The sequence below is a fragment of the Caloenas nicobarica genome, chromosome 1 (genome assembly GCF_036013445.1).
Source record: "Caloenas nicobarica isolate bCalNic1 chromosome 1, bCalNic1.hap1, whole genome shotgun sequence".
Lineage (NCBI taxonomy): Eukaryota > Metazoa > Chordata > Aves > Columbiformes > Columbidae > Caloenas > Caloenas nicobarica.
In genome coordinates, this window is record NC_088245.1 from 124,159,722 (window position 1) to 124,177,291 (window position 17,570).

Here is a 17,570-nt window from a genome sequence, read left to right on the forward strand (position 1 = left end):
ATTGCAATTACATTTCTTGTAGTCTACAACTGTGCAATTTCAAATATTTACCACCACATTCTTTATCATATGCTTCGCATTGTTACCCAAGCTGTTGCTTCTCCTTGCACTGCAAACTGTGGGGTTTAAATCACAGCGTTGTCGGTAATTTCAGCAGCATATTCCAGTTCCTTGCAGCTCTGGGATTCAGTGCTGTTCTTGACGCACACTTGGCTCCAAGGAACTTTCCCTATAAAAGCCGCAGCGTTACACGACAACACTCTGCTGCTCTCCCACCTACAGGCATTTTCAGCAAATGCTGCCGCCATTCCAGACGCTTGTGGAGCAGCAAGATTGATTTATTTAACCTGCCCAAATGGGTGAATTTTCACCACAACTATGATTTGTTTGAGAGCGCTACGGACCATAGCAGTTAAGACTTCATATTGTTGTTAAGAGGCAATTTCGAATTTTCCAAGGCATACGAACTTCACTTTCCTGCTCCTCCAGCCTTAGGTATTTACAATCTACAAAGCAGAAGACTGCCAAGAAATTGGTGGAAGCTGGCTGCAAGTTTTTAGGCACGCGTTTCAAAATGCTCCCCGTCACAGGGAAGTCAGAACAGCTTTTAGCAGGGTTACTTCTAGGAAAGTAATTCTGCAGGAAGAGGAAACCCAACAGCCAAAGAGATCATCAGCAGGGGTCACACACTGTTCACCTTTAAGACAGCTAAAATGCTGCATAAATAACCAGGTTCCAAGAGAGTGTTTCCTAGTTGTTCTTTTTAATATAACACTACTTATCTATTCCTGCATGCAAAGGACACTCAAACCAATTCAAATGTACAAATTTAACAGAAGCACATCGCTGCACTAGCTTTAGATTCATGTATCATCCTAAACAACAAAGAATTAAACTAGAACAGAAACCTCCAAATCAAGAAGTGTCATAATTAGGGCATTACAGACCTTAATTGTTTTCTTTTTCTTTAAGTCTTCATTAAGACCAAAGGTTAAATCCACATACAGTACCACGTCTTTAAGGCATGAAATCCAGAATTTGCCTAAGTAGTTATTTTTTAAATTGAGTCTTCAATGGGACTGAACTCCTGTTCATTGCTGCTGCGAGATAACATGTATCTTTACATTACATGTGGGTAATATAGACCCAAAAAAGAACAAAATGACAAGTACAAGAGATGGTATGTTCCCAGATTTGATACTGTACAGCTGTGAAACCAGCAGACACCACGGACTAAATAGAATGATCAACATCTCTGATGTTTCAGCTCTGTTGGACATTTGAACAGAAGTCGGATTAGGAGTCGCTCCCACATCCCAAGTTAATTACTTCAAGTCATAGATCAAAAAACCAGACTTCAGCTAAGACAGATACAACATCCAGTTCTCCCGCAGCACATCTTTCCGTTGCTGTACCATCGTATTTACTTTTTTTTTCTTTTACACACACCTTTCAACTAGTTCAGCAAATGAGGCAAGATCTTCAAATATTTAGTCAGAGACTGAAGGCGAGAAGCCAAAGGGAAAAAAGTTTAATTAAAGACAACTACGTCCATGAAAATTAAGATTAACTTATGCATTTTCAGAGCGCTTTGACAGACTAATAAGGGGCTTTATTTCTCGAAAGCATGTGGCGCAGAACCAAATACCATTTCTCTGCTGTACACAACATGAGACATTGATCCTTGTCCCTTTAGGGCAAAGAAAGACACCTTGTTCCATAACAGTTGACAGAATACACACAAATCACCTGACTTGGTGGAAGAAGACGTACTAGTAATTCTTCAGCTCCACGTCCCTACCACCGTTGCAAAGTTATTCACTTCAGGCCTGAGCGCAGCCTTATTGTGTACAAACTGTGTTTTGTTCCTGTCCCAGACAAAGCTCTGGTCAGTAGATGCAATACAAGGAGACCTCAAAAAGACTTTTCCAAAAATAAACATCTGAACTACTAGAGTCTGTAAATCCTGGCAATCTGCTCATAACTCAGTCAGATCTGGCAAGAGATGTACAATGCCCTTTCCAATTCAAAAAGTGCACATAGCTAAACTACTAATACTTCTTACATTAAAAAAAAATAATTAAAAAAAAAAAAAGGAAAAGCTTTCCACATCCTCTTCCTTGTCAAACTGCCAAGACTCTGGATCAGGCTGTCTCCTTGAGGGTAGAGTACCATTACGGAAAATTTAAGCCCAAGGAGTTAATTTGGTAATAGTCCAAAGCAACCAAAAATGACTACAACTGATTCTGCAACCTTAACAGCTGTTGATAATCTTCATAAAGCGTACTTTTATACTGTGCGTTTCTTCAAGAAGTTGTTTTGGCATACACTTTAATTACTGTTTACTGACCAGTGATTAAGATTATGAACTTGTGCTGCTTTATTGACCAAGTTGGGTACAACAATTTAAGCATCATTCTATCCCCTCCCCGCCCCCCGAATCCAGTTGTAGATTTGTTAGAGTTTAAAAGTCACATTAACCACAAATTCATACAATCAACATCAGGCAGTGTGTTGTTTGGAACAGACAACTCCATCATCTCCCTTCTCAGAACATGCAGGGAGAATCACCTGTACGTGGCAAGTCTCGCGGGTTCCATTGCTGGACTTTCTGCCATCCCTTTTAATGCCAAGTCTTTTGCCTAATCACGTCTGTCCCGGAGCACGGGCTGTATGGCCAGGCGCGGTGCGTCACGGAGTTAAACCCCCCGACAAAACGCAAAGAGAAGCGGCAGCGTTAGCGCTGTACAACAGGGCTACCGCTGCGCGCTTCCTCCCGGGGGTCCCAGTACTGGGCCCAGTATCTGTCCAGCAGTACACGCCAGCCTCAACTGGACTAAGGTAATAAGCTGCGTGACCTTTCGCCAGCTGCCGGCAAAAGCGCACGAGTAGCTTTACCGAGACCAGGGAAAACTGCAGCATAGTACAAAACAGTATGAAAGTGTTAACATCCCATATTGAAGAGAAATTGCATGAGTCTTAAAACAAGGGTTTAAGATTACTGATGCCTCCAGAGTCTGTCGTCTGATTTAGTCATTTAAGAAATAATTACATCACTAATGTAAACAATATAAACATACCAAAAACTAAGTATGATTTAAATACATTTTGATGGTACAAAAGAAAAACCTGAAGGTGTCTGTACAGTTTTTACAACGTGGGAATCGCCAATGTATTTACAACATGAAAGGGCAAATACCATTTTTGTGCAGAGTAAAATTATCTGAAATAATGTCAATATAAAAAACAATATCTAGCGGTGTGAGGCACTCCTAAACATGGTGGTATTAACCATGCTTTCCTTTGGTACAAGTCCCATCGCTTGGAGAGCCGCAGTTGCTGCTGTGGCTTTAGCATGCTTCTTATTAAGGCTGGCAAAAGTAGGCCTGTATTCATTTCCATTCACTCTCACCTGTTTGTGAAAGAAGGGAAGGGGGGGAAAAAAAGGAAAGCGTTAGAAAGTGCTTCTTCCCTTCTGTTTCAAGGCAGCACTATATCGCTCCTTTGAGCACATTCTCTGTGTAATTCTGCTGCAGGGATAGACAAAGTCCACTTCTGGTCTATAAACACAACCATTTACAAGTTGTAACTGTGCTAATACAAATTACTACATGAAAAAGCAAGCCTATATCGTAGGATAACTGAAAGACAAAAATAACTAAATCCTGCTCACTACCTTTACAACAGTAAGACTTAACACCACACCTGCAAGTAAACAGCAAGAATATGATACCGCATAGGCTAATAATTTTAGTAAGAAGTGGAATAGTGTGTTTCTTGACGGACTGACAGGTTAATGTGCTTCAGAGATCTGATTTGGCCTTTACAGAAACAGGACTTCTAAATTTTAGCATCAAGGCACTGCTTAGTAGTACTCAGCCACCTCTGGAATACATAAATATAGACAGGTAATTAAATCACCTTTTAACAGAGAAACCAACAGCGAACAAGGAAATTCAAACGCACCTTAAAGATAAAATGTTTGCGATGATCAGGCCCACTATCATCCACCAACACAAATTCAGGTGGTGTCCATCTTCTTTTGTTACAGATCTCCATCAATGCAGAAACTGGGTGTTTACCTTGAAGATAAAATGTATTTGAAATTTCAATGGTGCTATCAAAGCAATCATTTAAAATGAGCTTTTTTATAGACAAGTAAGAATCTCACCTGAAAGATCCTTCATCACAACATAATGTCCAGATCTCTTTTGTGCCTTTTCTCCCACAGCAACAAGCCCTAAACAAAACACAATAAAGCTTACATTTATGATTTCCACACGATTTCTGTATTCTCACCAGTAAAGCAGTAACATGTATCAGAGGTGATGAAACCTGATGACAACGTACAACTGTCTTTTCAGAATTCTTTCAAACCTCCCTTTAATCCAGCATTTTTTTCCCTCCAGACTACACAGAACATTCTTCTCAACTGCTCTAGTAAGACTCTTAACATGCCAGCTAGTAGAAAACTTTGAGTAGTGTTATGCAAGTCAGGGAACACCTGGTTTTCTGTGCCCTCTTTGGAGAAACACAGAACAAGAGGTAAACTTAAAAACATACTCTCATTCTGGATTTGTTTTGTGTAACCCAAAAGACATCCACTATCCTGACAGTTTTCCTCTAACACACTAAGCATTTGAAATATTTCCATTAAACAGCAGGAAGTGTACCTAGTATGTCCTTTTATGATACGAATAACACAGTGGTGTTCTTATAACATGTGCTCTCTTTATTTAAAGGTATTCAAATATTTATCCTTTATGTGCAAGTTCACAGCCCAATTCCTGGGATTTCAATCACACCTGAATATAAAGTAGCAGAGAAGGAGGCATCTGGGCCTCAAGGGCAATACAAACAGCACAAGTTCCAGTGGAAGTCACTGTGAAACAGGGAAGCCAAACATTCTTCTTCTTAAATTCTTACAAGAGTAAGAAACAAAATGTAACAATTGCCAAAAACCTATCAAATTCCAGTAACCATGCCATCCATGCTTATGAAGTGATTCAAGTTTCTTTCCATTCATTTTGCGCTTAAATGCATGTAAACAAATTACTTGACCTTTTTTTCAGAATTTCTCTTGACTTCAATCCTTCAATATTACTTCATTTCTTACCTCAATTTGTTCCTGTTCCTGGTTTTGGTGAATAAATACAGGGAGACACTGCAATTGTTTCCAGTTTCTTCCTGTTCCTTCAGCTTTTTTTGGCTGGCATTTTTGTTTTGCTTTAGAAGAAAATCCTTCCCTCCTTACCAGATTTTCATCCTAATATTCATGCAGCTCCTAAGTAGGGACTTTTCAAGTGGCATGAAACCCTCATAGACGACAACCATTGAAACAACATTTCTTTTTCTGTACAGCTGTTTATATCCAAAAAACCAAAATATCTCCACCAAAGAAAAAAAACCTCTTATGTCATTCTCCTCATTACTCCTGTGTCTCCCTCACTTTAAGTCACTGACACTTGTCTTCAACATGTTGTCCCTGGTACCTCAAGAGGGATTTTCAAAAAAGCTGCAAGAGATTCCAGTAAGTTCTGTTGATGGACCAAGCTTCTCTGAACACAGACAACCAACAATCTACTGGCTGACAGCAAAGCTCAAGAAGGCTTTGGTTTCAATACTGTCTGTGAGAGAACTACAGATCTCACTCAGGGCCTGGAAAAAACATGGTATAAGGAAAGCTACGGCAAAGGCAGGCAGCCTTCTGGTTCATGTCTTAATGCAGCCTCCTGAGCAACTCCTTAGCAAACTGCTTGTTCCTGTATCTACAAATAATGTCTTATTTGGGGGATACATTCTAAAACGTGCTAAAAACATCTTATAAAACAAAAATAGGTTACTTCATAACAGACAGACTACTTTTAAAAATTTCAGACTTTTCTTTAGACGTCTACACAAACCTTTAAAAAAAAAAAAGAGACTTTTTATACATTTAAGCATCAAAGACCACTAATGTTTGAAGATTTTCTGCTACTCATCATAAATGTATAACCACTGCTCAGTTGCTTCTTTGTAAAGTGTGACACATGCTGCCTCTTCACAATGCAAGGTCTCGTCCCGTATTATAGACTTGGTTGGCTCAACATTAGAAAGTATTCCTTATCAACACACAACGCCTTTAGATTTTTTTGTGGAAATATCACATATGATTGCATATATAATAATAATGAAATATTTTAAAACCATGAAATAAAAGCAAGGCCCGACCACCACTAAGGTTATCGGTATTTTCAGATTAATCTATCACATGCCAGGAAGAGGCATCCTTAACTCCATCCAGCATTTTTAAATGTTACTGAAGACCGAGCATTTGGAAGCAGAGAGAGCAAACTATCTGTTACAGAACACCCAGCACCATGAGGACCTGATCCTGTCTCAGGCCTTAATGCTTCAAACTTCAGTATCAAATTCTGCAGGCATTAAGGAAATTTATATTGGAAACCACCTGAGGATCCTGGGGCACACTTCTAGAACTGGAAACTTGAGCTGCACCACAGCTGTGTATCATCAAAATGTTTTTCGTGTTCAAAACATTCACAGGCTGTGCAGCAATACTGCCTCTTTCCTACTGCATGACAAGAAGTAGGCAATTTAACAGACAGAGCTAACTCTTGCCTCCTCACCACAAAAATCCATCACTATGTTAATCAGGCTGCTTGAGAAAATACCACCGAAACTGACTGTTTTCAATTTCTTCCCTCTGACTGATGTTAATCAACCTAAATGGAAGGAACTCTTACCAGCAGTGAGAACTTTACAAGACAACATCTACACAGATCACAGTAACTAAGTAACATTAACAAAATACTTTTCAAATATTTTCTTGGCAATCCCTCTGTCACCAGGTATCTTTTTTTTTTTTTTCTCTCCTTTCTTTAAACAGTAAGGTTGCACAGAAGAAAAACAGATTAAAAGAAAGCTCAGTCATTGTTTGTATAAAATGAAGATGTCTGGATTATAGTGTTCTGTACTTCTGAGACTGTTGCACTTCTGTTTATAAAATTGTGTTATGCTGCTAGGACGTCTTCAGAATTTAAAAACAACGGATATTTTCATAATGCAGGCTTGCTTTCTCATTTTCTACCTCTTTGCACTTTAAATTATTAATGTTTAAATTATGTTTTCACAGCTAGCTTGGTCACTTGAGCAGTACTGTACTATCTCTGTATTGAGAACTAGCAATTTTGACACTTTGAGGTTCCTCCAACTCTAACAGCATCTCTGCAAATAAACTTCAAAACATTTGCATTTTTTTTTCCTTCTGAGTTCAATTATGAGCAATGACAAAAGCTAACACAAACCCATAATTCAAATTATTTTCATGCTTTAATATTAGATGTGATGTATTTAATATAGTAAGGGTTCTCAGTTGAAAAAAATACTTAGGAGAACAACAGTAAAAAATTGTTTTCCTGCAGTCAGCGTTACATTGCTTATTTTAGTAACATGCATCGCAGAACAATTAAATCATAAATCCTGACTGCTGAAGTTCTGCATCTTTTATTTTAAATGGTTACAACTTGTGTAGGTATTTTAGATGAAAAATTTTCATAAACATTCACTTCGAAAACAGAACTCTTGCTGAATATGCTGGTGAGATGGCAAATCATACAAAACACATCACCAGGCAGCTTAAGCAGCAGCACATGCTGCCTGTAAATAAAAAGGATAGTTCTTTTGAATCCAATGAGACAAGTGCAACAGTTCTCCACCTGTGGCCATGGACTACATGAAGAAGAGGAGGAAAGACTGCTAAAGCCAACTTTGAAAACAAGCAGGGAAACATCACTGTAACTAAGCAGAGGTGCCTGCAGGAGGATGAGACTAGAGGATGGAACAGCAGAGAGATCAGACAGATGAAAAAGAAAGCAAAATCCATCTGGAAGACCTAAAAACATCAGTACAGACAGTCTACTCATGTCAGGACTTCAGCTGAAAGGCAGCAGTAACTCAACTCTGTAGCTCTCACTTCTGTCCTTCACCCCAGTTTAAAAGTGACCAAACTATACAATCTTCTATCCTGCCCCATTCCTGTGTCAGCTGTTTTCTCTGCACCAACCACAATGGCTTTTCTCTGGACAATCACAAGGGCACAATTAATTTCCCTGTCCAAGCCTTCTCCATACATCCAACTGAAGCACATCCCTAATTTAAGAACCCCAGAGAGGCACTTTTTTAAATGGAAGGTGAAGGTTAGGGAAAGTTAAAGAACACCTGGAAGAATTCAAAGGCAGCAGGAAGCCTATACACGTAATCCGAGGCCTGAAAAACCAGTACCAAAATCATCCACGTAATTCTGTTAATTTTTACAGTGAAGCTGTACCCAGGAAAAGCTTCCTACTCCAAAGTTAATTTGCCTGTCTCCAAAACAGAGATGAGAAGTTTACACTGATGTTTCAGGAAGGGCTTACCTTTTCGATCCGTCTTAAAATCGACCATAATAGGCTCAACGCTGCCCTCTTTGTTTTTTCCAAGCCCTTCTCCTTCTCTCCAGCCCATTTTTCTCATCAGCTGAGCTCCCATTCCTCCAGTTACAGGGGCTGCTCTTAAGAACTGATCCTATCCAGAAAAAGAAAAGTAAAACAGGTCCTAAAGTTAGCACTGAGATTTTAAAAAATAAGTGGAAGCTTCCAAAAAATGTTTCTAACAACTTTTCACAGACTCAATTCAAAATAATACACCTCAGCTTTATATTCATTAACATTTTGTATAAACCAGAATTCACGCGGACACGAGACACAAATCAGGATTTTCAAAAAAGAACAACTTAAGAAAATTCTAATGCAATTGAAAAGTGGCAAGTGACCCGTTTTCAGACATATGTATTTAATAAAATGATAACCGTCCAGTTTTAAACACGCTACTTTGGTTCCAATGCATCTCTTCTCATCTTGTGAAAGGAGGCAGTGTTAACTGTTTAACTGGCAGCAAGTGTGCCAAGTGTACCTAGTTATTGAACAAAATACAAGGACATTTAGTAATGACATTCACATAGTGTTTAGGCATATTTTAAATTAAAAAAAGTTTCCCCATTTTATTACACAGCAGTTGCACATTCTACTCTGAAAATCCACATGAAACATTTTTATTTAAAGGAAAAAAAGGCGCTTAGCCACACAGTTTAGCAGCAGTAGTCTTCGCATTCTTTCAAATCATCATTAACATAATAGTTGTTAAATGGTGAAAGCTTACAAACAGAAATTTTTTAAATCTGTTTTGATGTAAAGAACTTTAAAAACTCCTTAAATGTTTACGTACCTAGGCCTCGATGGCCGCAGTGTTGTGAATAGTAGGGCTGGCATTGACCGTGGCAAGAAGGCAGCTACAAGGATTTGACCCTGAAACAAGTTTCCATATAGAGGGGTGAAAGTTCACAGGTTATTCTGTGAACTATCATCTCTCTTCTGCCCCCCCCGCTGACCCAAGTAAGTAAGTCAATCATTTCCATCACAGCAAAGAATTGCTTGCCTTAAAATATACAAGTTTACACACTGGCACTGATAAGTCCATCAGTTATTTCGCACAGTAGGTTAGCTGACACAATGCCTAGTATTTTTGTGAAAAATTTACTCACTATCAGAGCAAATAGAATTTCCTTTTTCTTTGAGTTGTGCTTGCAAAAGTAAGTGTTTCCCAGATTTGGACAAAGGACAGCTCCTTGGTTTTGATTTGTACGTAAACAAAATCAGAAGTCTTACTTTTACAGAGATTAAGGATAATGTATTTTTACAGGGATTTCAAATTGGCAACTGACACACACTAATGGTGTGTGTGTGTGCAATTCCCACTATACGTGGCGTTAAAAAAATTTTTTTTAAATTGCTGAAGATTGTGGCAGGACTTCTCCAAATATTTATCTGTGAAACGGTAAATACCTATCAATCATGCAACTGGATATTGCATTTAATCACAAAGTGCTCTGATGGAAGAGTAGAGAGGCTAAGTGCACCTCTCCTGTTCAACCTTTTTCTGACTGGTGCAGACCGTGCAGTGTGTGTGTGTACACAGAGACAACCAGCTTCCTCGATACGAGCTGCCTCCATCTATACACCTAGAATGGCTTTTACTTACTTCCATTTTCATCCTCCCTTCTCTTTCCCAGGAACCTCTCATAAGAAAAGGGCAACCATGCCGAGAATGATACAAACCCCAGTCAATGTCACCCTGGGTTCCGATTCCTCTTTTGTACCTGCTTTGCAATGATAGAATTTTCAATACAAACATCTGTTTCACTATCACCAGCGTATAATCAGTTCACAAATGAGAGAGTGCAATTTCTTGATGAGGTCATTTTAATGTCACACAGCTTTCTCATCACACCTGTAAATGTACTAATTTGGGGTTTAGGAGTGGTGTAGAAAGAACAGAATCAAAATATTGCTATTCATTGTTAAAAATTAAAGCCTCAAGTTCCTGTATAGAAATAACCAGACCCTGAACAAATTCCAAATACTGGAAATAAAAAAAAAAAGAGTTCTCAATTCCAAAGTGCAGCTTATTAGAAACACCTCTTCTAAAGTGTGAATTCAGAATTCTACCTATAGCAGGAATTTTTTACACTATGCTGACCCTTCAATGTTTACAACAGAACCAAGGCAACAAGGGATTAGAAAAGGAAGTTTTGTTTCATTATAGAATAGCTATACTTGTGCACCACACTAAAAGGCTAAATAAAGTAATTCTGGTACCAATATGACAGTAGCCAGCACAAGTTTGTTTTGATTCAGTTCACTGAAGAAGCAAAGGCCCACAGCAAGGGAAAGAGCCCTTTCAGTTTTTGGGTTTGTGTGTTTGTTTGTTTTTAAATAGTAACCCAAATACAAATATCTAATGTCACCTCTACAATTATATTCTCTCTAACTATTTTTTTATAATTTAATGACAGACAACTTCACTCAGCCCATTATTTAGTAGAGTACAGGTAAAAACTAGTGCTGTGTTCGTAATTACATTTGAAATGTAAAAATAGTAGAAACGTAAATGAGAGCAGGCAAGCCATATATGCATTTCTTTTCAATTTTAAAAATCGTAAAAGGCCAAGTCACACAAAACTATTCAGCAGCTATGTACCATTGCAGATCTGGCTCATAAGGAGGATATCAAATTGAAGAGCATGCAATACAATAAACACTCAGCTTTCCAAGTATTTGATTACTGTTGTTGGAATTAACTAATTATTTAGAAAACAATTGTTCTTTTTCATTCACTAATCCCAATTTGAGTAAGTCTGCATAAAAGTTTAGTATAATTTTTCTCATTTTCTGATCTCTGAATTCCATGAAAGGTCAGCCAAGTAAAACACACTTCCATTCTGCCAGTAGATGGAGACAACCAATAAGCCACATTCTCATGTCGACACTTCTTTAAAAAGACGACTACAGAGTAAAACCAGATCACTTAGGAGGGTTTTTTTTTAGTAATTTTAATTAAAAATATTCCTCTTTTAAAGCCATATTAGGACAACAAATTTTGGGGGACATGAATGCCTGAATTAGCACTTAAGGGCTTAAACAAGCAAACACAAAAAAATCACTTCTGAAAGATGGTATTACATGTTGGGGTTTTTTTTCTGAAACACAAGTCAGAGAGTCATCATTGTTTAACTGCAACAACTGTCTGGGGAAAAGAACAGCATACAGGATTGAGCTGAACAATCTATAAAACAATACTTGTAACATCCAAAATATTAAAGCCATAATTATTTGAGAGATCTTAAAATACATCGTCAATTTCTGCTCTCGGAAAATACATGGCACTAAAAACAAGTTCTGTCAGAAGGAAGGTTTATTTCTTTTGAGCAATGATTTATTAAGCAAAGGAGAACAAAGCCTTAAAGGCACTAGGTAGACAGTTTCAGCTATAGGACAATGGGCTGTCTTAAAGATCACTTTTAGACTGATTCCAAATAAAATTTCTCTGTATCAAGTACTAGGAACAAGCATCTGTCTCTGGTAAAACTTTTGCAAAGTAGCTGAGTTTTCCATTAAATAAATTGGCACTTTTAGCAGCAGGCAAATTCCTTCTCCAGCACAAAAGGAAGAATATCCTTCCAAAGAATCCCATCAAATGCCTTACAAAAACTACACTCACAATCGGCTTCAGGATTTCTGTTCTCAGCCTTTGCATAAAACCAGTAGAAAGTAAGCCAAGGATGGCTTGGAAAAACAAACACCCACACCACATCTTTAGGACTGAACAGGGAGCCAGTCCAATATAATTAACATGTAGTTGCTTTGCCTTGCTATGTGGCCTTTATTTCCAAGGAAAGCTCATTGTGTCATATAAGGCAGTAAGAATACAATAATTGTGGTAAGCAGTCTTGTTAGAAGGGCAGCAGTCCTTGTGCAAGTGATATCACAAGATTTAGTTTCACCTCCATCACTAGCCTGAGTTTTATTCATCTGCTATGACTGTGGGAGAATGGAAATAAATGCTTTAACTTTTCAGAACTTGCTACACAAAGCAGAGCATTCTAATAGCCACAGTAAAACTGCATCTCATGCTTTAGCACAGCTGAATGAAACAGGTCCCAAGTACTGACCTACGCGTGTAAAACGCTGCAGGAACCTTGCTTTGCAGAGCAAGCTTAGGCTCTAGAATTAAGCTGATAAACAAGTGGTAAGTCTGGGAAAGTCTGAGTAAGTAGACCTCAACAGAATTTGCTTGGAAAAAAAATGTTTGACCACTTCTTCCAATTTGACACTTATTCAGCAACATAGTGTATTTGTAACAAAAAGGAAAAAAGAGCAGCAACCTCCAGAACATGCAAGCCATATTTGTGAACTGATTACACCTATGATGATAAACTGAAACAGAAACCACTTTTCAAATTAAGAAGATAATAATATTGTTCATAAAGCTGTTTTAATGATACAAGAAACCTAACAACATATTATTCGTTTATGAATACTACTCAGAACCTTATGCATGAACATAATGAATTAGAACATTACTTAGAAAAACAAATGATACTTCTACTTGGTATGTCGATCATTCAAGTATGCCACGTTAACCACTTTGGTAACTAATTCCCTCAAAACTTTATTGATACAAAATTGAAATTGCAGGCATATTTTGGTTTGAGTACATATTACCTCTCCAGAGTGATTTTTACAGTACAAAAAAAAGCTCAAATCCAAGAAATGCAAAGTGAAGACACCGCTTATCAAACAAGTTCCCCAAGTATTTTTTTCTCCCCTCCTAACACCGCTCGTTTTGTTACAGTCTATCTGATTTTGAGATTATCTCCATCAAGCGCAAACTCTGCGCAGATTCTAATTCTTTGTTTAATGATACACAAATAACTATCTGACGTGGACTTTGTTTCTGCTGAAGGGTGCATGTCCACAAGTCCTCTTACAGCAATCACTTACAGCACTCTACCAACCAAAATGCTTTCAGTAAACACCATCTTCGGTCAGAAACGTGCATTAATTTCCACACACAACATACCCCAAGAAATTCCACAGCCCTACTAGCAGATGAAAAATTTACAAATACTAGGGGTTTTTAATATTTAAATTAATTTTTCTTAGGACAAAAAAAGGAGTACGAGTCTGACTTCTCAGTGCTACACTGCATAATTAACAGGAACTAAGTTACACAATTTCAAGAGCCTAAGTAAAATACAACCCCTACTTTGCATTTCATGGTTGATTTGCATTCATGTCACTGAGAAAGATAACATGCATTCATAACCCGCTATCCCTACTTGACTTTTTTTCTGTGAAATCATTCTCTAACCACAGATGTAACTCCACATTAAGTTCTTCAAACCTAAGTTTTATGAAGGCTTTCACAGGACCCACCATTCCTAAAAAAAAACCAACGTGAATCTTGTGCAGCCCCTAATGTATTTTGTAGAGGGCGCATGACTATAACTACGTGTCATCTCATGAGTTTGATGGCAATGTGCTTGCAAATATGGAACCTAGAAAAAGCAAAAGAAGTCAAGCTGAGGAATGCCAGAGTAGGAAAGAGGACTGTGTCCTCATCTTCTTCACCCAAAAAACTCTTCTTGTTTCCAGTAGCAGCCTCCTTTCCAACAAAACATATGATGCTTGAAAGGGAGGATGCCCACTACTGCAAACCACTACATTTTTGCAGCTATGGGAAGGACAGAAGTGCTTCTGCTGACTCACACTTTCTAGATTCAACAAAAGGGTCAAACATGCTTGTACTACTCACAGCAGTCATGTCCACAAGCCAGAGACCAGACTCTTCTCTCATTTTCTCTCTATAAAGCATTTTGTTGGGTTTTTGGTTTATAGTTTTTTTTTGAAGTAGGTCACAGAATGAAGACCAAGGGAAAAAGGCACTTGTCTTCTCCACTTGATTTCTGTTAGCAGACAGCCCTGTTACTGGAAGGCACAGAAGAGCACCACAGAACCTCGAGGAATGACAATGGGATGAGGAGGCTTGGGAAAGAGATGATCAGAGATGTTCCCTTGCCCTTGCCCTAGGAGCCCACTCAAAGTGTGCAGAAAGTGAGAGCCATCCTAGGCTCTTTCACAAGCCTTGTGATGGAAACGCTCTCCTCTTCTCACCAATACATCTCTGCAGAGTTCTTTATATTCCCAAGTTCCTCTGCCAGGGACAAGTGTAATCAAAGCTGACATTTTGTTACAATCTCAAAAGTTACTAATTGTTGAAATAAGACTTTATCATCTATGCTCTGTATTAATACTGAGAAGAGCCCAAAAGATTCCCATCTAGCAAGAAACTTGTACCTCTGTGTTGCCTGGCTCTTGGTATTGCTTGGCCATATAAAGTGGAAAAACAAGTTAGTGAATCTTGGCAAAAATATTTCTCGTTTTAGGATGTTGTAATTCCAGATTTTTGTGTTCAGTTTACACCAAGTTTTATGGAAAATTCTACCTAAGCTTCAAATCTAACCTACCAGTTGAGGGTTGCCTTAACACTGTGTTCTCAAAGAATAAGTGGATACAGCATATACTCAACTACATGACTTCCAAGACTGACCACCATAACTCATTATTCTTTCTGCCTGAAAGGTGGATATTGCTTGAATTCCTCAGTTCTACTTCTTGAAAGAGAACCAGTTCAGTATTTATTTTCAAAGATAAAGCATGAATTAAACTTATAAAACGCAGGTGTCTATGACGCATCGCACCCCCCAAAAAAGCCAGTATAACTCTGCAGTAAGAGGTAACTATCACTGCAGGATGACATTAAACTTATTAACCCAACTGCAACTTCAGATTTAATGCTCCAAATCTTTGGCTCCCAGAAAGTGCTGGTGACACAAAAAGAAGAGGCAAAGTAGCAGTCAGATAGAACCAAGTCAAACAAAAGAGCAGTTTGGGACTTGGTTCACTGAAGTTGATGCCAAAACATCATTGACTTCAATAACATCAGGATCAAACCTTGCCAGATCTGTCCCAATCCCATAAAAGTAGTGATGGACCTACCACTGCAGCCATACCAATATCATGAAAGTCATTACAGCGTAAGGTAACAGTATATATGAACCAATCTGACTCAAATACCAGACGCACACCTTATTGAAGTACTCTATGTCATGAGCAACACCTTAACGCACAACAAAACGGACACAGCAGCAAGTATCTAAATTGATCAAAGACAATTATTTAACTCAACCTGTTGTATTTGACACATGCATTACCATAGGTTTTAAAGGCATCTTTTCTGCATTTTTTGATACTTCCACTGCTGTTTAAAATGTGATAGTTAGGTAAGTATGTCTGCATAACTTCTACCTTTCTAATCCATGCTTGGGGACCACTGTTGGTCAGCTCATCCGAGGAGAGAATCTGTGCTCCAGTACTTCCTGTGAATTGGCCAGGTATGGAGTTTGATTGAGCCCAGGCGTCAATCTACAAAACAAAAATCAAATGCAACACCAAAATCAAAATGCGTCCATTTTTCCTTTGCAGTTCTCTATTTTTTCCTCAATAATTTTCATCATGATTCCTCACTTATGTTTAGTGCTGTGTTCATGAACACTCATTTTAAGAAGATGCTCCAAAAACCTAAGCATCTTTGGATGCCTGAGCTCAAAGTCTAGCAGGTTCATGGTCTGCTTATCCTCAAAATCAATGTTACGAAATGCAAAACAAAGGCAGAATTTCTAAACGTGTGCCAGTAAACTGGGCTTCTAAAAACCTGTACTTAAATATGTAAGAAATATCAGCTCGTGTGAAGGGTAAACATTTACTTTAAGTTCATCAAAATGCTGATGAAAAAGTGCAACGTACCTGTTCCTGTGCACGATTTAACATGCACATGGCGTCTAAATCAAACGCATTTTCATTAAGCCTTTTCTGAGCCAGTGCTCGATCATTCATAGCTGCAGTTATGTCCACGCCCTAGGAAGAAAAGGATTATTTTTAAAAATACATCAGACCACAATAACATCCACTTGATCTGGAAAAAGCTGTTGTAGAATAAATGCTACAAAAACTACAACAGTGTTTTACACATTGAATAGTTGGTTTGTCATATGAATAGGCAATGTGAAAAAAATCTCAGACTACTTGTTAAGTATATACAATATGGGCTTTTCTAAACAAATACTTGAACTTTAGATTTTATTTAACACCGTGTACATACAAAATATCACAATAATTATTTTCAGAGAACTATCTTGGTGACAAAAAGTCCTGGTGTATACTACTTAAAGAGAGAAGCGTATTATTGTTCAGTGGACTCTTACTAACCAACAGAATTAAATGTAATGTAACTAAGAATTAAAAAAAAAAGGCATCAGAGCTGTTCGCATGAGCACCCTACTATTAAGTCACACTAAAATTTCAAGTTTTACGTATTAAAAAATTAAAGCAGGAATCGCATGTATTCCATGAACTTGAGGTTTAGTGTTTTAAATCTTAATCTTCAGCAAAAAACAGACTTGCATAAAAGTAAAACCAGGCTGGTAGCTCATAAAATTGACAGGTTTTGAAAGTATTATTTAGATCTGTGCTGCTGAACTAAAATAAAATTTAAAGAAAAATAAATTTGAAACTATCCTACACATATTAATCAGAATTATTTGGGTAAAAATTATTGAGCAAATGAAGAAGCTCAATGCAAACCTCTATGTGCAAAGAAATAGAGAGAAATCCAAAACATTTGGGGATACAAAGATATAACAAATTATGGCTGGAATACACCTCTTTTGTAAAATTACTTGTGCCTTGTTCTTCAGACGATGGGCATTTTATGGATCATTCTATTTTGAAAGGAAAAAAAGAAGAGTGCTCAGAGACAAGTGAAACTTCTTTGGAGCTGAGCACATGAAGGGGACTGAAAGGGCTGGAACTGTTTGAAGCGCAGAAGAAATCCAACAATCGAAACAGCAGGTGACACATAGACATAAATTAGGTTGATGTTTGGCACTTTTTTCCCCTGTCTGTTTTTTGGTTTGGTTTGGTTTTAGGTTTGGGGGGTTTTGGGTGTTTTGTTTGGTGGGGGTTTTTTTCTTGTTTTGGTGCGTGTTCGTTTTTTAATTTGTATTACAGAAGATTTGCACCTTTTGTTAGTCATTATCTCATAATCTTAGCCTCTCATACATTATACTATAATAA

General features: G+C 37.9%; 1 protein-coding gene across 2 annotated transcripts in view; it reads right to left on the reverse strand.

The window, feature by feature from the left end:
- The window catches only part of SON (SON DNA and RNA binding protein), a 43,118-nt gene continuing 25,548 nt past the window's right edge, over positions 1–17,570 (reverse strand). For both annotated transcript variants that reach the window (XM_065652267.1, XM_065652276.1), the window contains exons 7-12: positions 16,242–16,352; positions 15,744–15,860; positions 8,415–8,562; positions 4,172–4,240; positions 3,967–4,082; positions 1–3,412 (exon numbers count right to left, since the gene is read on the reverse strand). In XM_065652267.1, the coding sequence (XP_065508339.1) occupies positions 3,254–3,412; positions 3,967–4,082; positions 4,172–4,240; positions 8,415–8,562; positions 15,744–15,860; positions 16,242–16,352 (720 nt within the window). In that variant the 3' untranslated portion in view covers positions 1–3,253. The remainder of the gene's footprint in view (positions 3,413–3,966; positions 4,083–4,171; positions 4,241–8,414; positions 8,563–15,743; positions 15,861–16,241; positions 16,353–17,570) is intronic.